The sequence below is a fragment of the Rhincodon typus genome, chromosome 2 (genome assembly GCF_021869965.1).
Source record: "Rhincodon typus isolate 14 chromosome 2, sRhiTyp1.1, whole genome shotgun sequence".
In the NCBI taxonomy this organism is placed as follows: Eukaryota; Metazoa; Chordata; class Chondrichthyes; order Orectolobiformes; family Rhincodontidae; genus Rhincodon; species Rhincodon typus.
Window position 1 is genome coordinate 72,577,969 of NC_063333.1, and position 27,772 is coordinate 72,605,740.

A 27,772-nucleotide genomic window follows, 5' to 3' on the forward strand; every position below is an offset into this window, starting at 1 on the left:
TGAAGAAGGGTCCTGACCCAAAACGTCAGCTTCCCTGTTCCTCTGATGCTGCCTGGCCTGCTGTGTTCCTCCAGCTCTACATTGTGTTATCTCAGGTAGTGAAGTATTAGTTATTCATCTTTGCCAAAAAGAGTTAACACAGATGTACTTTTCTCTTTCCCAACTTTCTTGAAATAAGATCATGTATTTAGTAAATGCAGTAATATGCTGCAGTAGCAGCATTCAAAGAAAAATGTTCCTTTTTCTTAGTATTAAGTAACAGAGACCGCAGAATTATGTTTCTTATGACTGGAGAAACAATCCAAGAGTCAGCTGGTGCTAAATGTTTTGTTTCTGTATTAAGCAGACATATGTCGATTTAAGTATGGGTTATCTAATGGCCTCATCTAGGCTTGATTCAGTTAATATAATTTTAGCAACAGACAATGTGGTACATAGCTCATTTACTAGTACTGTATTTCATATAAAGATCATAATTTCTTACAAAATTTGAAATGAAAACAGTGCTGGAGATACTTGTGAGTGCAGCAGAATTTGTGGAGAGAAAGAGCTAGAAGTTCAGGTCAAAATTTTCATCAGAAACAGTACTTATTATTTAACACATCATTTTGTTTAGTCATTGCTAATTCAATTATTAAAAATTTTCGTTACAGGTTTCTTTGGCAGCTAACATCAAAAGATCTTTCAAACATCTATTGATTGCCATACTGTGGTTTCTTTCTCTCACAGGGTGCAAAGGCTTGTTTTTTGCGTGATATCCCATTCTCTGCTATCTACTTCCCTTGTTATTCTCACTTAAAATTGGCCTTTGCAAATCAGAATGGGCAGGTGCAATCCAGAGATCTGCTGTTGGCAGGAGCTTTGGCTGGTGAGCACCTTTTTTTTGCCTCTGCCTATACTGTGCCTGCTTAATAGAAGTGTTGGTGTCATATATACATTCTGTGATAACCAGATAATTTTTCAAAGCATGTACTCAATTTAAGGTTAGTTATTCTACTGCACCACATTAGGTGGAGAAAGTTGTTGAATATTAATGTTGTGACTTCATGAGCAGCTCTGAATCTGGGTATTCAGCAGTGAGTGGTTCATTGCCTGACTCCACAAAGCCTACCTATCGTTTACAAGATACAAGTCAGGAATGTGATGGAAATAATTTCCACTTCATGGATGACTGCAGTTCCAACAACACTCAAGACAATCACCACAATCCAGGGTAAAGGAGCCCATTTAATCAATGCTCTACACCAACCATTCACTCATCCCACACCAAAATTGTAGTGATTACTGTCTGTGTGATAGACTACTGCACCTTGCCAAGGTTTCTTCAGTAATTCCTCCCAAATCCACAACTTCTACCATTTAGAAGAACACTGCCATTTTCAAGTTCTTCTCCAAATGGCACATCATCTTGACTTGGATATGTATCTTGATTCCTTCACCATCGTTTGGTCAATGTCATGAAACTCCACTCCTAACAGCTTTGCGAGAATACCTTTTATACACCAACTGAAACAGTTCAAAAAAGTGGCTTGTTTTGAAGGCAGTTTAGGCCGAGCAATAAATGCCTTGCCAATTGCTCCCACGTCCTATGAATGAAGAATAAAAGTAGTTTGATCTAGGAAATTTGTGTCTAGCTAGGCTATACTTATTTGAGTGACAAACTGAGTCGAGATTACTATATTCCTGATTCTGCCACAGTTTTTGTTTCATTCTTTCCTGTTGTAAATCTTAATTACTCTTTGAGGCCTGCTCATCTGAAGGTTCACTGTGTAATTTCATAATGTCATGAAAAGCAAATTTTGAACTTTAGGCCTCTAACAGATTAAAACATAAACATATGCTAAAAATTTAACCCAATTCTGTCAGTTAAGAAATTGGATCCACTTCAGTAGTTTGAGGTTCAATTACAGGAGAAATTATAAGACTGTCATGATTTACATACATCATTCACATGCCAATCTCTGGTACAACAAACTTAGTTTTAACTGGTACCTTATCAACCGGTTCTTAGAGTCAGAGTCAGAGATGTACAGCACAGAAACTCGTCCATGCCAACCAGATATCCTAAATTAATCTAATCTCATTTTCCAGCATTTGGCCCATATCCCGCTAAACCCTTCCTAATCATGTACCCATACAGATGCCTTTTAAATATTGTAATTTTTACCTGGCTCCACCACTTCCTCTGGCAGCTCTTTCCATACACGTACCACCCTCTGTGAAAAAGTTGCCCCTTAGGTCCCTTTTAAATCTTTCCCCATTTATCTTAAACCTATGCCCTCTAGTTTTGGACTCCCCCCACCCTGTGGAAAAGACCTTGTCTATTTACCCTATTTATGACCCCCATGATTTTATAAACCTCTAAGGTCACCCCTCAGGCTCCAGGCTCCAGGCTCCGGGGAAAATAGCCCCTGCCGATTCAGACTCTCCCTATAGCTCAAACCCTCCAACCCTGGCAACATCCTTGTAAATCTTTTCTGAACTTTTTCAAGTTTCACAACATCCTTCCTATAGCAGGGAGACCAGAATTGCATGCAGTATTCAAAATGTGGCCTAACCAAAGTCCAATACAGATGCAGCATGACCTCCCAACTCCTATACTCTATGAACTGACCAATAAAGGCAAACATACCAAATGATTTCTTCACCATCCTATCTACCTGCAACTCCACTTTCAAGGAACTATGAACCTGCACTTGATAAACCGGCAAAAATTATACACCTCAAATATGACGATGTCAGAATATTTATGTTGTAAATAAAGTATAACGGTGATGTGTATACCCATGTATTACATTTCTATAAATTATTATGTTTTTACATTGATTTTAGGAGGTGTGTTGATGTTTCCACATAGATTTTTTTTCAGGGATGTTGATGTCTCCAAGCTTCACTTGGTCAGGTTTTACTGTGGACTTCTTAATTATCCACAATATTTAATTAACTGGCACACTACTGGTCCCATAGGTGCCGGTTAATCAAAGGTTTGCTGTACTAATTTTTTAATGTTTGTCTTATACTTTTATTTTAAGGTGAGATATTTTCTTTCCTCCTCATCCCTGATTTTTATACGATGCATACGAACATGTATCTAGGAAGCTGGCAGGTGCTTCTTCTTGTACTACTTTATACATCCAATCTCATGATAATGTGTGTTGTACTATGATTATTTTTCTTTTTTTTTTGTACAAGAGCCCTTCGGTTCCATTGGAAGTAATTCAGTAATGTCCTTGATTTGCTGCTGAATCCACTAACTATGCCTGCTCAGATTTTACACTCCAAAACCACTAATGTCACACTAAAGCAACTGTGCAGAGGAGAGAGGGTGTAGTGGTAGTGTTGCATGAAGAGTAAGCCACAGGCCCAGGAAAATGACCTGGGCACATGAATTCAAATCTCACCATGGCAGCTGGTGGAATTTGAATTCAATTAGTAAATCTGGAATATAAAACTAGTGCAAATAATGGTGACCATAAAACCACCAATCACTTGTCATATTAAAAAAAATCTGGCTCACTGTCCTTATGGAAATAGAATCTGTATTCTTTCTTGCTTTGACCTAGTGACTTCAGACCCACAGCAATGTTGTGGACTCGCCTGCTCCCTGCGACTCAATTCAATAGTAATTGGGAATTAGCAACAAATGCTGCCCTATCCAGAAATGTCAACATCCCAGGAAACAGTGAAGAAAACAAAATGACATAATGCATGATTAGGGAGCAATTAGGTATCAATGAAGATCTGATTGGCATTTTCTGATGTTCAAGAAAGTTTGTATACATCAACAACAGTGGAACTGTATTACAGGCCTATCTAGGCCGTAACCAAAATAACAGTAGAACCTACTGTCATTTGCTTCTATTCTAAATGTTGTTCATCAGGCTTACTCTTCTCTTTAGTAAGATCATGTCTGATCTGACTGAAGCTTTAACTGTAATTTCCTGCTTATCCCTATAACCCTTGTCAATTTGTCTAGTTCAACTTTGGATATATTCTTTAACTCCCCCTCCACTGTGGAAGAAAATTCAAAAGACTAGCAACTCCCTGAGAGAAGAAATTCCAATTTATCACTACCTTAAATTGAACAGTTGTTATTTTGAAACTGTACAGCCCCAGATGTAGATTCTTCCATTTGAAGAAACATCCCCTCACTATCCACCCTATCAAGTCCCCTCAGATAGAATTTTAAACTTCAATAAGATAACTTTTCAATTTTCTAAACTACACTGAGTTTCAACGACCTGCTCAACCTTATTTCTTATGAAAACCCTTTCATCCCAAGTATCTCCTGAGTGAACTTCTAAACACCGTTTTCAATGCCAATATATTCTTTCCTAAGTAAGGAGATGAAAACTGTACACAGTAATCCAGGTGTGGTCTCACCAAAGTCCTGTACAGTTGTAGGAATACTTCTCTGCTTTCATACTCCATTTGCCTTGCAATAAAGGCCAACATTCCATTTGCCTTTCTTATTTCTTTTATCCGCAAGTTAAACCTTTGTGATTCATGTACGAGGGCACCCAGATCATCTCTCTGTACTGTAGCATTCTGCAGACTGTATTTAAATAACATTTTGTTTTTCTATTCTTTATACCAAAGTGGATAACTCACATTTTCCAACATTATATTCAAATGCCAAATGTTTTCTCCATTCACACAACGTATCTATACCTCACTTAACAATTTAATTCCCTACCTGTCTCTGTATTGTCATCAAATTTAGCTACAATTTACTTAATTCCTTCATTCAAGTCATTGATAGATTGTAAGTAGTACTAATCCCTGTGGAAATCCACTAAATACGGTTTTCCAACTTAAAATGGTTATATGTTCCCAACACTGTCCTGTAGGTAGCCAATCCTGCATCCATGCAAATGTTTCACACCTAGCACCCTGAATTCTTAACTTATAAAGTGATAGACTGAAGTTGGCTCCTTAACAAATGCCTTTTGGAAATCTCTTGAATTCTGTCGGTGGGGGACTGGGTAGGATATAGGTGCTTCTCCAATTTAAACTTGTTGCTGATAATTCTAGAAATTTTCAATAAGTACTTCTGCATATTCCAAACCAAAACTACTCTAATTGAGTATAGTTTCACATATGTTCTTTTATTGTTAAATGTTTGCTGTTTTCCTTATTAGGGATGCCTGCAGCTTCTCTAGTGACACCTGCTGATGTTATCAAAACAAGATTACAGGTGGCTGCACGTGAAGGGCAAACTAAGTATGATGGAGTGGTGGACTGTTTTTGGAAAATCCAGCGACAGGAGGGCCTGGGTGCTTTCTGGAAAGGAGTTGCAGGTACAAAGATAGGAATTTACTTGTTTTCGTGTGAAGCACTTTGATTTTTCCATGTATCCATTCTTGTTTGTTTTGCTCTCACAGCCCGTGTGTTCCGTTCCTCACCCCAGTTTGGTGTTACTTTGTGGACGTACGAAATTTTGCAGAAGTGGTTCGCTGTTGATTTTGGCACGTAAGTAACAGTGTTTCATTTTAAAAAGGTGTTCCAAAAGTCTTCATGAATGCAACACTTGTTGTGCCGTTTTATATTTGGTAGCATTTGTTTATCATGAACTCGTGTGCTACATTTGGTCCAAGGTGCAGGAAGGTAAGATAGAGAGCTAACAAATTACTTGTGATCTAGTGTTCTGTGGATAAAGTACAGCAGGTATTCCACAGTTATCACATAGCAAACAGTAACCTGTCTTTGATGCACATTCAGGAAGAATATTGGCCTGTATTGGGATAACTCCATACTCTTCTTTTTACACTGCTATGGAATCTTTACCACCGAAAACAGGTCCGTATCTGGGACCTAAGTTTAATGTATTATTATTCTAGCATGTTAGTGGAGTATTAGTCTGGGTCATGTACTGCAGTCCTCATGTTAAACTCAAACATGAATGTGATCTACAAGAACAATGAAGCAAGGCACGCTAATGTGCTGAACTGTCATGCATCTAAGGCAAAACATTGTGTATAAATTAGTTTAGCAACTTAGCTAGAATATTTTATCCAATTCTAGGGACATTAGAAAGATTATGAAGGCTCTGTATCTTAGGTTAAAATAAATTTTCTAAAGACTTTGTGAAGAGCCATTTTTTTGTTTTACAAGCGTTACTTTTTGATTTTCAGGGCTTCTTTTCTATTCTCTCTATTTCTTTTATCAGATGATGCAATCATATGGTAATATTACTTTCTGAATCTGTGTTGTCATGTGTGGTATTTGGACTCTCACAAAGCAGAATTAGAAGAATTCATCAATATTCTTAATAATCATTACCCCTCCTTTAAACATAAAGACACAACATATGAGGAAAGCATTAATTTCCTAGTCATCAGTGTTTAAATTAGGACAAGAAAACAATCAGGTTTACTAGCAACAAAGTTATTTTGAAAAAAACCTAACACCCACTTCTGTGCACAAAAAAACCTATCACCCTAAACACACTTTCTATGGACTGATGAGCACAACCAATGCATCAGTTGCATTGCATATGAGCAAAAGTTAGATTTAGCCAGGCAGTTGGTGCCCTTTTATTCTACATTTCAGAGTTCAGTTTTGAATTTAGCACCTGTTGTTGAAGAGAGTTCCAAACTCTCCCACACTTCTTGTATCAAAAAATTTTCTAATTTCATTTGTGAAAGAGCTGGGGCCAGATCTTGCATTTTCAAATCAGGTGCTTTTCCCTGCTGCACTGACAAAAATAATTTGGCATGATTGCATTGGGTCGGCAACCCTACATTGTCATGTCCATATCCAATAATGTGGAAGACATGTGGATGCCAAAATCAGTATCCCACCTGACAATTTGAAATCTTTACTTAATAGCAACAAATTTTCATTACCTGTCATGTTTTTCAAGCATTAGGCTTAAAAAGACTTTACAGTCTCAAAATTCAACAATAACAAATTGGCACAAGAACAGTAGAAAAGGTCATTTGGACCATAGTTGAATGTACAGGTAGATTCATTGAAAGTGTGAGATTTGTCTGCTTTTAAATTAACATTATTATATTTTTGCACCTTCAATGAAAAATAAGGACTGATTCTGAGAGCAGGATGCCTTAGCAATTTGAGCTGTGATCATCTGCCCTCTGCCACGATAAGGTTCCACGTGGTAGGCTTATTCAGAAAGTAAGGAGGCATGGGATTCAGGGAAATTTGGCTGTCTGGATACAAAACTGGCTGTCCAATAGAAAACAGAGAGTGGTAGTAGATGGAAAGTATTCAGCCTGGAGCTCGGTGACCAGGGGTGTGCCACAGGAATCTGTTCTGGACCTCTGCTCTTTGTGATCTTTATAAATGACTTGGATGAGGAAGTGCAAGGGTGGGTTAGTAAGTTTGCAGATGACACGAAGGTTGGTGGAGTTGTGGACAGGGTAGAGGGCTGTTGTAGGTTGCAATGGGACATTGACAGGATGCAGAGCTGGGCAAAGAAGTGGCAGATGGAATTCAACCCAGAAGAGTGTGAAGTGATTCATTTTGGAAGGTCGAATTTGAATGCAGAATACAGGGTTGATGACAGGATTCTCGGCAGTGTGGAGGAACAGAGGGATCTTCGGGTCCACGTCCATAGATCCCTCAAAGTTGCGACCCAAGTTGATAAGGTTGTAAAGAAGGCATATGTTGAGTTGGCTTTCCTTGGCAAGGGAATTGAGTTTAAGAGCCATGAGGTTATGCTGCAGCTGTATAAAACCCTGGTTAGACCACGCTTTGAATATTGTGTTCGGTTCTGGCCACCTCATTACAGGAAAGATGTGGAAGCTTTAGAGAGGGTGCAGAGGAGATTTACCAAGATGCTGCCTGGACTGGCGGTCAGGTCTTATGAGGAAAGGTTGAGGGAGCTAGGGCTTTTTTAATTGGAGTGAAGAAGGATGAGAGATGACTTGATAGAGGTTTACAGGATGATGAGAGGCATAGATAGAGTGGATAGTCAGGGACATTTTCCCAGGGCGGAAATGACTATTACAAGGGGGCATAATTTTAAGTTAATTGGAGGAAGGTATTGGGAGATGTCAGAGGTAGGTTCTTCACACATAGAGTGGTGTGTGTGTGGAATGCGCTGCCAGCAGTGGTAGTGGAGTCAGATACTTTACAGACTTTTAAATGACTCTTGGATAGGCACATGGAGGATAGTAAAATATAGGGTATGCAGGGTAGATTGATCTTAGCAGGATAATAGGTCAACCCAAAATCATGGGCCGAAGGGCCTGTACTGTGCTGTACTCTTCTATGTTCTGGTCTACAGTACCAATATAGCATGGAACCCCCTCCGCCCCCACCTTTTGCACCACTGTTTCTCAGAACCACAGATTATGTATTCACGCTAAGGTTTGATTCATACTCATTTGTGAATGTAACTGCAACAGAAATTCAACACTGATATTTTTGGATAGTAACAAACACACAAGAACTGACTATATTGTGCCATCTCAAATCAGGCATGAGAAACATAAAATTGGCCATAATTAAAACTACAAAGTTGGATAGGAACATGGAGAGTGGTTTGTGGCAGAAAGCAACCTTCCTTTGCTCCTATAAATTGCATCCTTCCAGCTGTATGACCCCTAATTGGCCATCTATTTGATTGAATGCGCAGAGATGGCAGAGGCAGGAGCAAGTGAATCAGTTTATGTTCCACCTTCTCTTTGCCAAGAAAGGTAAAGTCTTGTGTCTAGTTCAAATTTTTGGTTTATGCTCCCTAATCTTAGACTTCCAAAATTATTTATTCATTTACATTTCCTTCAATACAACTGTGACTATTTTCCCAAAGTATTTAATTAATTGTAAAGCACTTTGGGATATCTAAAGGTCACAAAAAGCTCTAAAAAAGCACAAATTATTTGTTACTGTTTGGCACCTTAGTACAGTGGAAGTCTGTTATAACATGGGTGTGGCTGTCCAGAAAATTAATCTTAAAGCAGGACTGCATTAATAAATAAATACTTATTTTCTCCTATTTGTAACCAGCAAAGATTTAAGTAAAGATCTACCTCTTTTGGGAATCATGAGACCTCTGAGCTATAAGAAAGTTCACGTATATTGAACCACATTACAATAAACTTACTTTGTATTTGCAAAATGTTTCCATGCTGTGTCTAAAACAGTCACCACAATTCTGCAAAAAAGACCCTGAACTTCCAGTTAGAGAAAGCAAGAACTGTAGATGCTAGAGTCAGAGATAACATGGTATGGAGCTGGAGGAACACAGCAGGCCAGGTAGCATCAGAGGAGCAGGAAAGTTGATGTTTCAGGTCGGGACACTTCTTCAGAAATCTTCCTTTGCATCCATAAATGCTTTGCATTTCTGAAGAAGGGCTCCGACCCGAAACGTCAACTTTCTTGCTCCTCTGATGCTGCCTGGCCTGCTGTGTTCCTCCAGCTTCATACTGAGCTTCCAGTTGCCTGCCACTTCAAAATACCACCATGTTTCCTAGCCAGTATGTGTGTCTCAGGTTTGCTGCAGTGCTCCAGCAAAGCTCAGCGCAAGCTGGAAGAACAGCACTTCATTTTCTACTAGAGGACCCTACAACCTTCTGGACTCAATATTGAGTTCAATGACTTTAGGGTTTGAGCTCTCCCATATCCTTATCCCAACCCCCACATACCAGAGATAATAGGAACTGCAGATGCTAGAGAATCTGAGATAACAAGATGTAGAGCTGGATGAACACAGCAGGCCAAGCAGCATCAGAGGAGCAGGAAGGCTGACGTTTCGGGCTTGGACCTTTCTTCAGAAATTCAGAAAATGTTACCCCACATACCAGGCCTTGTTATCACGTAATCTATTATACACATCCCATTGTTAGCCATTATAGTTCTCATTAATAGCTATTCACCCTCCTAGCCAGATCATTATCCACTCCTTTGTCTGTCCAACTGTTCTTCTCTCTTTTTAGGCTCTATCCCCACCCATCGTTTACTTCCTACCCCCTTCACCCATCCTATCTTCTGCAAATAAACTGACATTTTCCTAGCTACCATCAGTTCTTAGGGAGGGTCACTGGATCCAAAATGTTAACTCTGATTTCTCTCCATAAATGCTGCCAGGCCTGCTGAGCTTTTCGAACAATTTCTGTTTTTGTTCATTATAACAGCATCCATTGAATTTTCCTCAGATTGTCACTCCTGAATTTATGCAGCCTTAAGATAGAGACTCCACACATTCATTTGAAAGGAAGCTATGACCTCAATGACTTCAGATTTTCCTGCCTTGCAGTTAGCTGAGTGTTCATTTGACAATGTTAAAACTGTTTTCATAGCCTCTCCCTTTGCATTCCTGTTCCTCTTCAAGCTTCTCTCCATTACAGCCTTTCCTTTGGAGCATCACTCTGTCACTAAAGTATTACAGTTTCTGTCCGTCACAAGCTCTCGTCTTTGCAGCCTCCTGGCCTTGCAAGCTCTCCCTTGCAACATCTCGACCTTTTGCAGCTGTGCTTATAAGGAGCACCTAGTCAGAAGTCACTGATTATAGGTTATAAGTCCAACCTGGTGACGTGTGACTTCTGACTTTGCCCACCGTAATCCAACACTGGCATCTCCGCATCATATGAGGAGCATGACCTGGAAATACAGATTACAGCTTTCAGTCACGAGATTCCCAGTGATAAGAATCTGAATTGGAACACACAAATACTGTGTATTGCCTCAAGAATAGTTTAGAGATTAGGAAATAATTGAGGAAAGTAACTTACCTCCTGTTTCTTTAACGCCTGTTCATGATGTACAAGGCACAAGTCCAGAATGTGATGACATACTCTCTGCTTGCCTGAATGATTGCAACTGCAACAGGAGGCTCAACAGGAGAAAGCAGCCTGCTTGATTGGCAACCTATCCACCACCATCAACATTCACTCCCTTCACCACAGAATGACAATATGGTGTATCATCTACAGAAAGCACTGCAGTAAATCACCAAGACTCCTTCCTGTGACCCATATCACCTGGAAGGACAAGTGCACTGGGGCAGCACAGTGGCTCAGTGGTTAACACTGCTGCATCACAGCGCCAAGGACCTGGGTTTGATTCCAACCTTGGGCAACTGTCTGTGTGGAGTTTGCACATTCTCCCCATGTCTGCGTGGGTTTCCTCTGGGTGCTCTGGTTTCCTCCTACAGTCCAAAGATATGCAGATTAGGTGGATAGGCCATGTTCAATTGCCCATAGTGTCCAGGGATGTGTAATTTAGGTTCATTGGCCATGAGATATTCAGAATTAGAGGGATAGGGTGAATCCGGGTGGGAGACTCTTCAGAGAGTTGGTGTGGACTTGTTGAGCCGAGTGACCTATTTCCAGACTGGAGGCATTGTGATTCTGCAGGTGCATGGAAACACCACCACCTGCAAGTTCTCCTTTAAGCCACACAACACCCAGACTTGAAACTACATTGCAGAATCTCCATTGTCACACGGTGAAAACTCCCTTCCTAACACCACTGCGGGTGTATCTACACTCCAAAGACAGTAGCAGTTCAAAGTGATAGCTTACTGCCAACTCATCAACTGCAGTTAGGGTTAAGCAGTAAATGCTTCACTCTCGGTGATGGCCACATTTCCATAAATTAATAAATAAAGAAATTTCTGTCTCACTTTTGTAGCTTCTTTGTTGTTCATGTTATTGCATTGCCATTGCCATTTATTTTCATGTTGCTCCTCTAATCACAGGTGTTATTGTAATGTATTTTCTGCTGATAGACTCGATTGCATCTCATTAGTGAATTTACCAGCAGAAAGCATGTCATAGAAACAGTCTTCAATTGAAGGAGCAGATCCTCAGATTTTGTCACTTGTGTTCTTTGGTGGCTTTTGTTTCATTGCTCACTCCTGTGATTGAATTTTCCCATTATTTTTGGGAGCGTTTGAATTTGTCCACTGGCCCCATGTGTTTTGAACCCTACTGTAGAAAGGATAGAGATAGCAGAGTGGTTGTGTGGATAAAGTACTACATGATAGAAGTGAGAAGTCAATATTTTAAGAGGAAGATAAAGAAGATTTTGCAGAGTGTTCAAAGTCTTACAAATAGAAAAAATTGCTTTCAATGTAGGATTAATAACTGGATATGATATTTGGCAAAACAAAACATGTGGTTTGAAGATCAGTTTTTATTTAACTAAACCTGGTGATATTATTCTGGTCTAAATGATATCCAACAGAGCCAACCACACCCTAACATATGCACTGTACAAAATTCCCAAATATGAGCAGTTTTCAATCTTCTTATTCATTTGAGAGATGCAGGCATTCCTGCCCATTCTTAGTTGCCCTTAGAAGGTGGTGGTGCACTACCTTCTTGAACCACTGCAGTCCAGTTGGTGCAGGTACACCCATAATGCTGTAAAGGAGTGAGTTCCAGAATTTTGACCCAGCAATACTGAAGGAGCAGCCATAAATTTTCCAAGGAAGGATGGTATGTTCCTTGGAGGGAAACTTACAAGTGGTGATGTTCCTATGTATCTGCTGCATTTGTTCTTCTAGATCGTAGTGGTTGTGGGTTTGGAGACACTGTCTAAGGATCCTTGTTGCAGTAAATCCTGTAGATTGTACACATTGCTACTGGGGATACTGATACGAAGGTACGAGCCATGGGATCCAAGGGATTTTGACTAATTGAATCTAGAATTGGCTGAGTGGCAGAATGGGAGATGGTGATGGTCAAGAGGTGCTTTTGTGATTGGAAGCCTGTGTCCAGTGGGGTTCTGCGGGGTCCAGTGTTGGGGCCCTTGCTGTTTGTTTTATATATGTATATTATATATAAATGATTTAGACTTGAACATAGTAGGGTGGATCAATAAGTTCGCAGATGTTACAAAAATTGGTAACTAGTGATGAGGATATCCTTAGATTGTAGGAGAATATAGACAAACTGGTCAAATGGGCTGATCTGTGGCAAATGGAATTCTGTCCAGACAAAAATGAAGTGATGCACTTCAGCAGGACAAGCAAGGCAAGGGAACACATGATGACCAGTAGGACCCTAGGAATTACCCTGGATTAAAGGAAGCTCGGTGTGCACGCCCACCAGTCCCTTAAGATTACAGGACAAATAGATAACATGATTAAGAAGGCAAATGGAATACTTGACTTTATTAGCTGAAGCATCGCACTTAAGAGCATACAGATTATGCTGGAACTGCATAAAACATTAGTTAGGCCACATCTAGAGTATGGTTTGTAGTTCTGGATTCCACTTTTTAGGGAGGACGTATTGTGCTGGAGATGGTGCAGAGACGATTTATCAGGAAGTTGCCTGGGCTGGAGAGTTTCAGTTATGAAGAGAGATTGGATAAATGGAGGTTACTTTCCTTGAGGCAAAGACTAAGGAGTGACAGGTTTGAGATGTATAAAGCAGAAGTGGTTGAGGCAGCTACGTTAACAACATTTAAAAGGCATTTAGACGAATAAGTGGATAGGAAAGGTTTAGAAGGATATAGGCCAAGTGGATGGAAATGGAATGAGCATGAATGGACATTTTGGTCGGCATGGAGCTGTAGGGGCCGAAGGGCCTGTCTCTGTGCTGTCAGACTCTATGACGCTAAATTACAAGGGTCATAGATAGGATAGACAGGAAGGAACATTCCCTTGGTGAATGGATCAGTAACTGCAGGAGAGGCACTGATTTAAGAAGGAGGTTTAGAGGGAATGTCAAGGGGAAATGATTTTCACTCAGAGGGTGGTATGAATCTGGAATTCACTGTCTGTAAGAGTGGTAGCAGCAGAAACCTTAATAACATTTAAGAAGTATTTAGGTGGCATTTGCAATGCCAAGGCATGCCATATTAGTGGTGGTGTCGAAAAATGGGATTAATTAGGTGGGCGGGGAGGGGTTTGACTGGCACAGACTCAATGGACTGAAGGAAAAACCGAAAGAACTGCGGACGCTGTAAATCAGGAACAAAAACAAAGTTGCTGGAAAAGCTCAGCAAGTCTGGCAGCATCTGTGAAGGGAAAAACAGAATCAGTTTTGAGGAAGCGTCACCGGACCTGAAACGTTAACTGTTTTTTCCTTCACAGATGCTGTCAGACTTGCTGAGCTTTTCCAGCAACTTTGTTTTTGTTCAATGGACTAAAGGACCATTCTTTGTGTTGCAGACCTCAATGACTGTAAAAGTCTTTATTGCTAAGTAAGCATATAGAAGCAGTTTCTACTTTCTTTACTATAATAGGTCTGAATTATTGACATGTTTATTGTCTTGTAGTTAAAGGTAGTTTAAGGAGGAATTAAGTACTATTGCCATCACTAGAGGAGTAGTATTAGACAAATTAATGGGGCTAAAGGCAGATGTGTCCCATGGCTCTGATGGCTTGCACCCTAGAATCCTAAAAGAGAGGATAAAGACATAGTAGATGTTGTAATTTTTCCAAATATCCTTGGATCCTAATGAAATACCAGAGGATTGGAAAACTTCTGATGTGACATCCCTATTCAAAAAGGGAGTCAAAATGCAGATAATTACAGGCTGATTAATCTAACATTTTATTGTTGGAAAAGTATTGGAATCAATTAAGGAAGTGATAGCACAACATTTAGAAAACAATCATCTAATAAGGCAGAGTCAGCATGGTTTCATGAAAGGAAAATCATGTCAGACTAATTTATTAGAGTTTTTCAAGGAAGTGTCAACCAGAGTGGGTAGAGAGGAATCAGTAGATGTGTTGTAGTTGGACTTCCAGAAGTGTTTGACAAGGGATCTCACAAAAGGTACAGTTATAATATAATGTTGGAGGTAGTATATTGGCATGGAAAGAGAATAGGCTAATCGACAGGAAACAGGGAGCAGGGAGAGGGTGTTCTTTTTCATGTTGGCAGTAGGGTTTTACAGGGATCAGTGCTGGGACAGCGTCAACACAGTGTAGAACTGGAGGAACACAGCAGGTCAGGCAGCAGAGGAGTAGGAAAGTTTCAGGTGGGACCCTTCTTCAGAACTGATGACTATGTTAACTCTGACTCCAGCATCTGCAGTTCTTGGTATCTTTGAGTGCTGGGACAACAACTGTTTACAATATATATTAATAACTTGGAGGAAGGAAGTGAATGTACTGTAGCCAAATTTTCAAATGGCAAAAATAGTTGGAAAGGCAGGTTGTGAAAAGACTACAAACAATATTTACAGAGATATTGATAGGTTAAGTAAGTGGGCAAACAGTTGAAAAATGGAACATAATGTGGGAAAATTTGAAATTATTCATTCTGGAAGGGAGAGAAAAAGAACAGTACAGCATACTTTGTTTAAACTTGCACCTTATAAACCAGCACACTCAATAAAATGGAAAAAACGTACACCTCAAATACCAGAAATTTACTGTATTATCGCAATCTCTATTGTCAGTAAAGGGTGTGAATGAGAAAGCTCTCTGCTGATAAGTTTTATTTAAGGCAAAGTTGCATTATTATTCAAGTGATTTATGTCATAAATAGAGCATAACAGTGAAGTGTATAACTCATGCACCACATTTCTGTTACTTAGTGTGTGTTTATACATTGATTATGTGACCTCTTAATCAACCAGAATATTTGGTCGATTGGCACAATCCTGGTCCCATAGGTGCTGGTTAATAAATAGTTTGCTGTATTATTTAAAATGGAGAAAAACTGTGGAAAGTGGCAACACAAAGAGACTTGGGGATACTTACACACAGATAGAAAGCTAGTACACAGGTGCAGCAGGTAATCAGGAAGGCTAATAGAATGTTGGCGCTTATGTCAAGGGGGTTGAAGTATAGGAGTAGGTAAGTCTTACTGCAACTGCAGAGGATGCTGGTGAGACCACGTCTGGAGTACTGCAGGCAGTTGTGGTCCCCTTATTTAAGAAAATCTATTACTTCATTGGCAGTTCAGAGAAAGTTCACTAGGATGATCCTCGGCATGGAGATCTTATGAGCAAAGGTTAAACGTGTTGGACTCTACTTATTGGAATGTAGAAGAATGAGAGATGATCTCATTGAAACATTCAGGATTCTTAAAGGGTTTGACAGGGTAAATGCTCAGAGGAATTTTCCCTCATGGGTGAATTTAGGACCAGAGGACGTAGTCTCAGAATTAAGGGCACCAATTTAAGACTGAGATGAGGAATTTTGTCTGAGGGTTGAGTGTCTTTGGAATTCCTTACCACAGAGAGCTGGGGGACAGATCCTTGTGCATATTTATGTCTTAGATAGATTATTGATCAGCAGGGGAATCAAGGTTTACAGGGAAAAGACAGCAAAGTGATGTGAGAAGTGTCGTCGGATCAACCGTGATCCTATTGAATGATTGAGCAAGCTGAAGGGAAATTAAAAGTCATCCATATTGCTGAGGTTCTGGATCACACATAGGGCAGATCAGATAAGGGTGACAGATTTCCTTCCACAAAGGCAGTTTGAAACCAGAAGGATTTTTAAAAGGAAGCCTCGTGTGCTCAATGCTGCATGTTCAAATGTGATAGGCACAGGACTTCGTAGCTGGACCCTTGATCGCTATTGCTTAAAATAAAAAAAGAAAGAAAGAAAGAAAGAAATGGGTGGCACGGCAGCACAGTGGTTAGTATTGCTGCCTCAGCGCCAGGGACCCAGGTTCAATTTGAGCATCGGCCGATTGTCTGTGTGGAGTTTGCACGTTCTCCCTGTATTTGCATGGGTTTCTTCTGAGTGCTCCAGTTCCCTCCCACAGTCCAAAGATGTGCAGGCTTACGTGGATTGGCTATGCTAAATTGCCCGTAGTGTCTAGAGATGTGCAGGCAAGGGGGATTAGCAATGGGAAATGCAGGGTTACAGGGACGGAGTGGGGCTGGGGCTGGGTCTGGGTGGGATGCTGTTTGGGGAGTTGAAGTGAACTCAATGGGCCAAATAGCCTGCTTCCACACTGTCGGAATTCTATGATCAAACAGGATCCTATGAATTCATAATGATTACATGGTCAAAATTAAGTCAACTTTTCATTCCAGTTTTTATTGCATTCAAATTTTACCATTTGCCATGGTGAACACTGTCACTGTTCTTTCATTGCCAGGGTCCAAATCCCAGAAACTCCCGTCCTAACAGCAAATGAAAAATCTAGCTTAGCAACACATTCACAAGGGCAATAAATGCTGGTTTTACTCATCACATTACAAGAATTAATAATACAATAAAAGATTACAAAACCTTGGGTTCTACTCCTTAGATTGAAGAAGATTAAAAGGAAGAGATAGAATTTCTAAAGAGAGAGGTTTAATAGTGTAGTTATCTTACTGGGCTTGTAATCTACTGGCCTGACCCAGTGATCCAGGGGTAATGAGTTCAAATACAGAAATAAATTGAAATAAATGAATTGAAAATTGAAGAGTATCACTAATAGTTACCATGAAACTGCTGGATTGTCGGAAAAATTCATGTGACTTATTAACGTCATTTAGAAAAGTCAATCTACTGCCCTTGCCTAGTCTGGCATAAATGTGACTGTAGACAAAGCAACATAACCTTTGAAATAATCTAGCAAGACACTTTGTTTTATCCAAGAATGCCAAATAGGAATGAGCAATAAATCCTAAAATTCCACAATGTCCAAATCAGATCGTACTTTGAGTACTGCATTTAATTTTGGTCATCAAGAGATGAGGGAAACAGTCAAACAAAGTGAGTAGTAGAAACAGGTCACTGATTCTTACATCAATATTCAATTACAGGGAAGGACTGGAAGAACTGAACTTGTTTAGTGTTGTAACAGGACAATCTTGAAAGGAACATACAAATATATAAAATGTTAAATGACATTGAAAATACAAATCTGAAGCATTACTTTGAGGTACACCAGGATAGTAAAGTAAGATATGTAAATTCAAATTCATGAAAAGGAAGTTTTGGTTAGATCCCAGGAAAGCAACTTCAAACAAAGAACTACAGCACAGACTGGAGGAACAGCATCTCATCTTCACACCAGGCAGTTTACAACCTTCTGGACTTAATATTGAATTCAGCACCTTCAGATTGTGAATTCACTCCCATTTCTTCCCTTTCTTTTAGCTTTACTTGTCTCATTCTCTGTCATCATGCCCTCTCTCCCATCCGCACCCAACCATCTCCAGTGCGACCGTCTGTTCTTTCCAGTTTGGTAAATTGGACACACTTGCCCTGCTATTCTCACGTTTCAATACTGCATAAATACAGCCCCCTCTACACTTCACATCAGCTCTGATGAAAAGTCATCCAGACGCGAAACATTAGCTTGCTCTTTCTCTCCACAAATGCTGCCTGACCTGCTGATTTCTAGAATTTTTTGTTTTTGATTCAAACAAAGAATGATGTTCAGGATAGATGAGTGAAAATGAAAACCTTAGATTATCTCAGATGATATTTAGAATGCACTGGGGCAGTGAAAGGATGTTATTTGAATACTTCATCTCACTGCTATGTGATTTAAAGTTTACTTTCTAGTACATAGAGAAAACTAGAGTCATTGAGTCATACACTAGTCCACGCCGACCATATTCCCAAACTAAACCAGTCCCACTTATCTGCTTTAGGCCCATATCCCTCCAACCTTTCCTCTTCACGTACTTATCCAAATGTCTTTTAAATGTACCTGTATCCACCTCTTCCTCTGGCAGTGCATTCCACACACGAACCAATCTGAGTAGAAAAATGTTGTCCCTCATGTCCTTTTTAGAACTTCCTCCTCTCACCTTTAAAATATGCCCCCTAGTTTTGAACTCGCTCACCCTAGGAAAAAGATCCTTTTTTCCCCACCTTATCTATGCCCCTTATGATTCTATAAACCTTGAAGGTAACCCCTCAATCTCCTACACTTCAGTGAAAAAAGTCCCAGCCTATGAAGCCTATTTTTGTAACCCAAACCCTCCATTTCTGAACAGGCTCCAATTTAATAATACCCTTCCTATAGCAGGGCGACCAGAACTGCACACAGTATTCTGGAAGAGGCCTCACCAACATCCTGTAGAACCTCAAAATGACATCCCACCTTCTATAATCAAAGGTCTGAGTGATGAAGGCAAGCATGCTGAACATCTTAACAACTATGTACCTGTGTTGCAAATTTTGAAAAATTACGTACAGGAACCCCTAGGTCCCTCTTTTCTATGACACTATCCAGGACCCTACTATTAATTGTATATGTCCTGCCCTTTTTATTTACAAAAATGCAATACCTTGAATTTATTGAAATTAAACTCCATCTGCCACTCCTCAGTCCATTGATTAAGATCCCAATATAATTTTCGTCACTGTTCAGTGTGGAACCAATTTTCGTGTCATCTGCAAGCTTACTAACCATGCATCCTATATTCTCATACAAATTGTTTATATAAATGACAAATAAAAGTGGACCCAGTACCGATCCTTGTGGAACACTGCTGGTCACAGCCTTTCAGTCCGAGAAACAACCCTCCATCACTGCCCTCCATCTCCTACCTTAGTCAATTTTGTATCTAATTGGCAAGCTCACCCTGAATGCCATGTGATCTAACTTTACTAATTAGTCTACCATGCGGAACCTTATCAAAGGCTTTACTGAAGTCCAATAAACAACATCTACCACTGTACCCTTAGCTTCATCTTACTAATTGACAATGTTATTTCTCTGTGCATGTTTTTCCTTCAATTATTTAAAATGCCCCTGCCAAAAATTCTGACCAATACCAGAAAAGATCAGTTATTGTTAATGAGAGAACTTTGTGTCTTCTCTTAATTTGTTTTCTATATTTAAGGTAAAGAAAATGTTTGCAATACACTTTCACCTGTGTTTTGCTTGGAACTCAAGATATTTTTCACCTTTTGTTTTCACTGTCCTTCCTAATAGCAGAAAATCTGGAATGAATTCACTACCACATTCTAGATTTAGTTTAACTGGCAGGAATCCAGACTACATCGGTGGCTACAAATTAGTCATTTCTACATTTTCTGGAGTTGAACGCAAATTTGGACTTTACCTACCACGATTTTCACCATCAAACCCACCATGATCCTGCGATTCTAAAGCCAAACAAAATGTTACGACTCTTGTGGCAATCAATAGTGAGAGAAAGAGGTAACATATCCTGGTTTACAGCCCTTTGATGGCTATCAACCTGAGAGATGCTTTCACTTGTGTGATTTGAATGTAAGAATAGTTACTAGGTACAGAATGCATAATTACATGAATTGTTTGTTTTGTGATTTATTAAAAAAGCTTACTTTTACATTTTGATGTTTTATGTATATTAATGTACATAGTGAACTGTTTGAAAGGACCTAGTTGCTAATTTAATACAAGGCACTGTTGAGATTATAATTTTTTCTTCAACATTGGATTAACATATCCTTGACAAATTATGATACTTCAAATAAATATATTTTAATCAGTGGAAATTTTAATCTGTAATGTAGAAATGATTCGATTGTATTTGAACAAGGAATTATTCCAATACTGATCAGTATTTCAATGCAAGTTCAGTTTGATTTCTTTAGAATGAACCATTGAAACATCAAATATATCTTGGCAGTTCATTTTAGATTTGAAAGCATGTTTATTGTTGAATTGAAGATAATGTTGCTGAAGTTATTTGTGAAAACTGTGATGGATTTGCAACGACTTAAACATTCCAGTTATGCTTGAAGTTGGTTTAAATGATAGTTAAATATATGGAAACACAAACTATTTGCAGGCATTGTGCATGCCTTTTCAAAACATTTTAATACTCACAGACACTCTTGCATCCAGTGGAAATACATATTCAGTTGTTAATGAGCTTGTCTGTTAGTGATAAAATAGTACCCTGTTTTCCAGTATTTTACATGTGGATAATATATCATATATATAATTCCACAATTCTGGAAGATCTTAGAAATCTTGTGTCAAGGGGCCAATGGCATGCAGCTGTGATTGGCTCTCAGAAGGTTTTTTGCTGCTGTTCGTTTCTGTATGGTGCCTTGCCCTGCATAAATGTCATTGCAACATTTATAGCTGGGAATACGTCAAAGTTGAGAAATAAGAACGTGAGACTTGCAGCACTGGTAAGCATGAAAGCTTGAGGTGCAACAAATGAATGTTTTAGATTGCTAGACATTGTTGGTGTGATGTGGTGCATTGAGTAGTTGTGTGAAATTGGTGATGCAGGGTATTGGGAGCCAACCTTTTAAGAGGTATTCACTGCCCTTGACCACTCATGAGATCATAGAGCAAACTGTAGTCAGGTCCTTAAGACTAGATTTCTGGCACTGATCTCCATGGCTAATGCCATTCTTTTCTAAATGTGTATTGGATGACTTTTTGACCATCTACAGAAGGATGACTTTTCCTCTCCTTTTACACCTCCTGCATCAAGGCCATTATTAGGAATGTGATAACGTGGGAGCTCTCTCACTGTTTTGTTACTCCTTATACTTCATTAAATTAGGAACAGAAGCAGGCCATTTCACCCAACAAATCTGCTGTGCTGTTCACTATCGGATTAAGGCTTCATTCCACTTCGCAGTTTGTCCCCTCCCTTAGTCCTCTTGTAGATCAAAGATCTGTCTAACTCAGCATTAAATATACTCAGTGACAGAGTCTCCACTTTCCTCCAGGAACTAAAATTCCAAAGATTAACAATCCTCCGAGAGAAGTAGCTCCTCCTCATCTCAGTCTTAAATGGGAGACCTCCTTTTGAAACTATGCCCCCTAATTCTGAGGCAAGATAGGGTTAGCATTTATAAGCTCCCTCATATGTTTCAATGAAATAACATCCCATTCTTCTATTTTTTGACAAGTATAGGTTGGAACTTTTAAGTCTTCTTCACTGGACAACCCCCCTCATTCCAAGAATCAGTGCAGTAAATCTTCTCAACTGTTAGAATTAGAGGCCCAATGCCATACTCTATATGGTCTCACCAACACATTTTAAACAAGTCTTCCTCCTATTGTATACTTGTATATTGCAACTCCTCAGCATTAAATGCCAACATTCTATTCACCCTAATTATTAACTGTACCTATGTTAATATTTTGTGATTCATGTAAAAGGACACCCAGATCCCTTTGTAATGGATAATTCTGCAGTCTCTTTCCATTTCTATAATATACAGCTTTACTATTTTGCCTACCAAAGTGCACAATCTCTCATTTTCACACAATATAGTCATCTGCAAAATCTTTGCCCACTCACAATATCTGTATCCCTTTGTAGATGCTTTGCCCTCCTCTTTGCAATTTGCTTTCCTACCCATTTCACTATCTTCAGCGAATACAGTCAGTACTTTCATCCAAGTCATTAGTTGTCAGGATGACAGACAACCCTGGATCACCTACTGAATTTTTAATTACAACATTCCCCTCCCCCCCCCGCCAAATAGAAGACATACAGCTAAAAAACAAAAGACCGAGAACAAAAATTCTAAACAATATAATTCACGGACAGTCTGGAAGCCCTGTGTGGATTAACCTCAGCCTTGAGGGACATGCTGAAATGTCATACCTGATGAATGTCAAGTCCCATTGAAGAAAGGACTTTGAAAGGGAGGAAGGTGCTGCAAACTGTACTGCAGTCTCCTGTAAGGATAAGATGACACAGCTCTGGGTGGGATCAAACTGGCAAAAACAAAACAATGTTTCTGTAGGTCAAGGGTTCAATGCAGAGGGTTCTTGTCGACACAGAGCAATGAACAACCCTCACATATTGTGGAAAATAAAGTTAGATCCAGGTCCTTGGATTTAGTTTGCAGTTCAACTTTCACATTTCATGAGAGGACCAGTCATACTGCTGGCCTGAACTTGCTCAGATTCCCAAAAAATACTTTAAGATATTGCTGCAGCTGATTTTCTTTAAGAATTTACTTTTATTCTCAGAGAGCTCTTTTTAAACCTCTCCCGCAAACAGAAAATATCCCACAGGAAGTGGCCAAATCTTCCATTTTTGAATTCTTGTAAGCCATTAATATGTGTTCCTAATGGTTAAAATATGTTGTTCTCAGAAACTGTCCCGTAAACTATGAACTGCCCATCTAAACTAACTTTCTGCATCTGACTTTTCCAGTTTATATAACCTCTCATGAATATTGTCATGCTTTTATGACAAGCTGCCATTATTTCTTTATGCTTCATCCTCCCACGTGGTTACTGTTTTCAGTAAGCTGTACAGGCCCCTTAAGTGATCTCATGTCTTTATCATTTCTTTTCTCTCCACAAACCATATCTATATCCTAGTTTTTCCTGAAGTTAGCTCATTGTTCTTTGTTGTGCTAATATCAGTATTGGACAGAACCACCCATCAATATCATCATGCAGACCTCTTTCTCTCTTTCTCTTTCTCTCTTCCCCCACCACCTCATGGCTACCAGATTGCACTTATTCATTTCTATTTGTGCTCACAGTTCATCAATTAAGCTTTTAATACCATGTGTTCAGGTACAGTCTTTAGTTCTATCATTTAAGTCTGTCTGTAATTTTAAAATTTGATCTAATGTTCTTACTGTTTAGCTTGAAATCTTTAAGACCCCTAGGTATGCAGCTCACAAAGAACCCTGGCCTCCAGCATGGTTCAAGTTGAAGCCATCCCATCAGTACAGATCCCATTTTTAAACGAATTTTCTGCCAAAGCAGAAAAAAAAACCCTCTGAAACCTGTTGGATAAGTGCAAGATCAGAGGCTTCTGCTTTCTGGCCCTCCTTAATTGCTGCAATTGTAGTCACACTGTCCTGTCCCCAAACACTGACCAAATCGGAAGACCGTGTGACTGCCATGTGGCTCAAAGAATCCTGGTGACTCTCCTCATCCCTGATTTGCAACAATATCTGTAGTTCAGCCTCCAGGTCATGAAGTCTAAGCAAGAACTGCTCAAATACTCAGAAATTCACCAAATAACCAGCTTCTTCACTTGTAGCAAAGTAAGAATCAATGACAGAAGGCTGAAAAGTTAGAAGAAGCCAAGACAGCAGACCACCTCTTCCCAAAAGTCAAGTGCTAAATTGCAACATATTGGATGGATTTATATCTTAACGCAGAAGATGCATCTGACCCAGTTACAGAGGAATCACTTTCAGCTGATTATCATTTCTTCAACTATGCTGAACTCCTCTGTGATGGAATGCTTGTTAACATTCTCGACTCCGACTCAGAATTGGAGACTTTTTTAAATTTCAGAGGTTGCCAGAATGCCATGTGCTTAAATAATTATGTAATTACCTCAGTCAGTTCATTGGGACTTCTGAGGAGTGCTGATGGATGTCTTTCAAGGATATCTGGCAACTGGAAGATCTGGTGCCAGCTGGTGTGCTGCCAAGCCAAAGGGCCAGAAATACCAGTTTCAATCTCTGGTTTCTGTTGTGAGTTGATATGAGCTCAGACAGTAAATTTTTAAAAATTGCATTACATTTTGCTACATCCTCAGAATATTCCACAGCCATTTAATTGCTTTTCAAATGCAATCAATGCTGGTATGTAAGCAGAGTTTACACATGTGAACTGACCAGCTATGTTCCACAAACAGAAGCTGACTGACCAGTTTACTGTCAATTATCAAATCCTAAAATGGGCACTGTACCCAAAAATATTGACTTGAGTAAATGGGTCAAAAATGAACCGTTACTAACCACCTTGAAACGATTCCTGTGTTAAGGGATGATCATGATCAAACATTAGCTAACTAAATGATTGGCAATTGTAATGAACTTTACAGTCCAAAAGCCTAATTATGACCTCTGGCTGGGTGCACAGTGAATGACCACTTGATGTGGTACTTTACCCCATCATGAGTCAAGTTGGCATTTGATGGCAAGCTAGTGCCACTGAAATCATAAATACACAAAATTTCCACTAACAGTAGTGTTGGCTAAGTTAACAGCCAGTGTTTTACATAGCTAAGTTTTTAGAAGGAAAAAAAATAGCATAAAATAATATGAGATTATTTCTTAATAGAAGTGTTGCTGAGAAAATTTTCTTTTATTCATAAATGGGATGAGGGCATCTCTGGCTAGGCAGCATTGCCCATCCCTAATTGCCCAGAGGGCAGCTCAGAGTCATTCCACATTTGCTGTGGGTCTGAGGTCACATATAGGCCAGATTAGGTGAGGATGGCAGTTTCCCTCCGGAAAGGATATTAGTAAACCAGATGGGTTTTTCCCAACAATCAACAATGGATTCATGGTCATCATTAGATTCTTAATTGCAGATATTTTATTGAATTCAAACTCCACCATCTGCCGTGGCGGGATTCAAACCCAGATCTGCAGAACATTATCTGGGAATCTGGTTAACAGTCCAGCAGTAACACCACTGGCCATCGTCTCCCCTGGAAAGTTGCTTGTATTTTGATAATCCAGTAGAACAATTAGAAAATGCAAATTATACCATTAGTATTGTTAGACTTCAGTTTAAAGCATTTTAAAACTGGCTAATGGACGTACTTTCCAAAGACTTCTCTACAGCTCTGACAGCACATTCTTGGCATGGGTCAAATTTACACGTCATATTTCTTCTGATTTCCTACAGCATTTTATTTTAATTAGAAGTTAACATTCCTACAGCATTGTGGAATTAAAACAAAAATAAAAGTAATCTTTGTCTGCATGAAAATAGAATTATCAATAGTATTAATCTAATCTTGCATCAGCCGCATCAGATTGTTTCATTAAAAACATTGCCAATTCTGAGGGACTCCAGTTTTGATTGTGAAGCAGATTTGTGTGTCACTTGTCCTAGTGTTCAAACCAGTTGACAAGTATGCAGACAACGGTAGGAAATCGGAATTGTTTTCAGTGTTCGGGATATTGGACCTTTAAACTTACTTAAGTGGGAATTGCTACCACACTATTCGAGGTCATTTTTTTTTCAGAATATTAACTTATTGAAATGAAGAAAACAAAAATATACAAAATTAAAATAATAAAGGAGACGCAAGGTTGTTCTAGGATAGTTTATTTTAATCTTTTCCTAGTATTTTCCATGCAATAGTTTAATAAATATGGAGCAGCAATGTTGAAAGTACAACTATTCATAATGGTGCATTACCAGTGTGAAAATGCCAATTTGAAATTGTTGGCTCAGTTTTGTAGTGCAGCTTGCCACATCTGCACACTATCATATCTAGCATCATGGATTTAATAAGACCTATGCTATACATGCATACAAATACAGGTATAACTATGGACTTCTACTTATTCAATAAATCTACTAACTAATAATCAATAGCTGTTATGCAATTACAGCATTTTAAACATTACAGTATTGAGCAATAATTTTCATAATGCTGTATTGTTTTTAAGCACTTTACATATTGTTAAACATACTAGAAATGAGAAACAGTAAAACTACAATAGCAGCTTTTGGTCATAAATGGCACTTTCAACTGGCATATCTTCATATAGCATAATTGGACTGGCAAAACAGGTACAGATAATGTCTTACAGCTGTACAGTCAATTCAGCAACACTTTCCTCTTCTGCGTCTGCCCGGTTAGCCCGGATCTCCACCAGGGTCCTAGCAAAACGTGCCCACTCATCACCATGAGGGATTGCCAATTGCTGTGAGTGAAAATCAAGTGAAAGTACATCACCTTGAGGAAAAATAAAGTTCCTAACACTCTACTGTAAAGCTTCAAAGGGATACGCATCTCCTGTTTAATTCATATGGTGACTATACTAATATATTTCTGCTGTTTTATCTTTTTTATTGGTTAAGATTAATTCACATGCTGTGTACATTGGGATTTACTCTGCACACCTTGAACAGGTTTAATGACTCAAATACAAACATCTTTGGCAATCTAACAAGATATAAAGGTTGTAGCCAGTAAATGTCATTTAATTATTATTAAGAGTCATTAACTGTGCAACATATTGGCAGTCCTGTCACAAGCTTTGAAAGAAATTTTAAAGTAAACGGAGTGCTGCATGACATAGCAGGTCTGGCAGCATCTGAGGAGAGAAAATAATTAATATTTCATGTGCAGTGACCCTATGTCAGTCTGTTGTGTTTCTTCAGCCTACATTGTTTTTGTTTCAGATTCTTAGCATCTGTAATTCTGTGTGCTTAGTTTATTTGAGAGAATTTGTATTGTTTTTAAAATTTAAATTAACATTCCAATACAACTAAGAATTAGATTGCACAATTTCCTTTCAATACAAGTAGTGATATTTTGGCTAAACATAAATCCAATGAAAAGGATTCGGCTTGCTGTAAAAGTTGTAATTTTGGCCTGTCTCAACCCATTTCTAATGGTTGTGGAAATTATAGTACAAAAGCTACTTACAATTTTGCACAAATTGCCAATGTATTTCAGATGGGTACCACAAGGGTGGTTGTTAAGTGGTGTTATGCTATCTGTAAAGGTCTAGGAAGTAATTAGTCAGGAACCAATACAATAATGATTCCAGAGGGCAATATTCACGGCTGCATTTGAGATTCAGCTATTATATCATGTGACACCAGCCTAAGCAGCTCGTAGCCAGGCAGTTTGGCAAGTTATAATTAAACAGAAAGCTTTACAAACCAAAAAGTGTGATTATTTAAAACACCTGCAAACCAAACAATGAAAATACATCACAATCGGTTAAAGTGGAAAATGAAAACATCACACTGGTGCAATCAACTGGTGTTGTGGTAAATTGGGCTCAATTTCCTATCACTGAGAAGCAAAAATAACAAACTCTCTTCCACCAAAAGAAAGGTTGTGAGATCTGCATTGGGTCTATGCCATTCATATGTTACCTGCTATGCAGCTCTGAATAAAACATGGTAGTAGAGGAAAAAAATATAGCAGTGTGTTACCAGTGCACAACAACATTCAAAGGTTGACACTGGGAGCGATTTGTGCATCTGCTGGATTGGGGGGGGGGGGGGGGGGGGGGGGG

General features: G+C 39.1%; 2 protein-coding genes across 4 annotated transcripts in view; one reads left to right on the forward strand and one right to left on the reverse strand.

Moving 5' to 3' along the window:
• The window catches only part of LOC109919150 (calcium-binding mitochondrial carrier protein Aralar2), a 222,699-nt gene extending 202,504 nt beyond the window's left edge, over window positions 1-20,195 (forward strand). For 2 of the 3 annotated variants that reach the window (XM_048617775.1, XM_048617785.1), the window contains 4 exons: window positions 730-868; window positions 5,142-5,300; window positions 5,385-5,472; window positions 19,770-20,195. In XM_048617775.1, the coding sequence (XP_048473732.1) occupies window positions 730-868; window positions 5,142-5,300; window positions 5,385-5,472; window positions 19,770-19,932 (549 nt within the window). In that variant the 3' untranslated portion in view covers window positions 19,933-20,195. The remainder of the gene's footprint in view (window positions 1-729; window positions 869-5,141; window positions 5,301-5,384; window positions 5,473-19,769) is intronic. The other variant, XM_048617779.1, reaches the window with a different exon arrangement.
• Window positions 20,196-25,859: 5,664 nt separating this feature from the next.
• The window catches only part of LOC109931378 (cytoplasmic dynein 1 intermediate chain 1), a 236,843-nt gene continuing 234,930 nt past the window's right edge, over window positions 25,860-27,772 (reverse strand). The window contains exon 17 of the mRNA XM_048611130.1: window positions 25,860-26,443. Within this exon, the coding sequence (XP_048467087.1) occupies window positions 26,324-26,443 (120 nt within the window). The 3' untranslated portion in view covers window positions 25,860-26,323. The remainder of the gene's footprint in view (window positions 26,444-27,772) is intronic.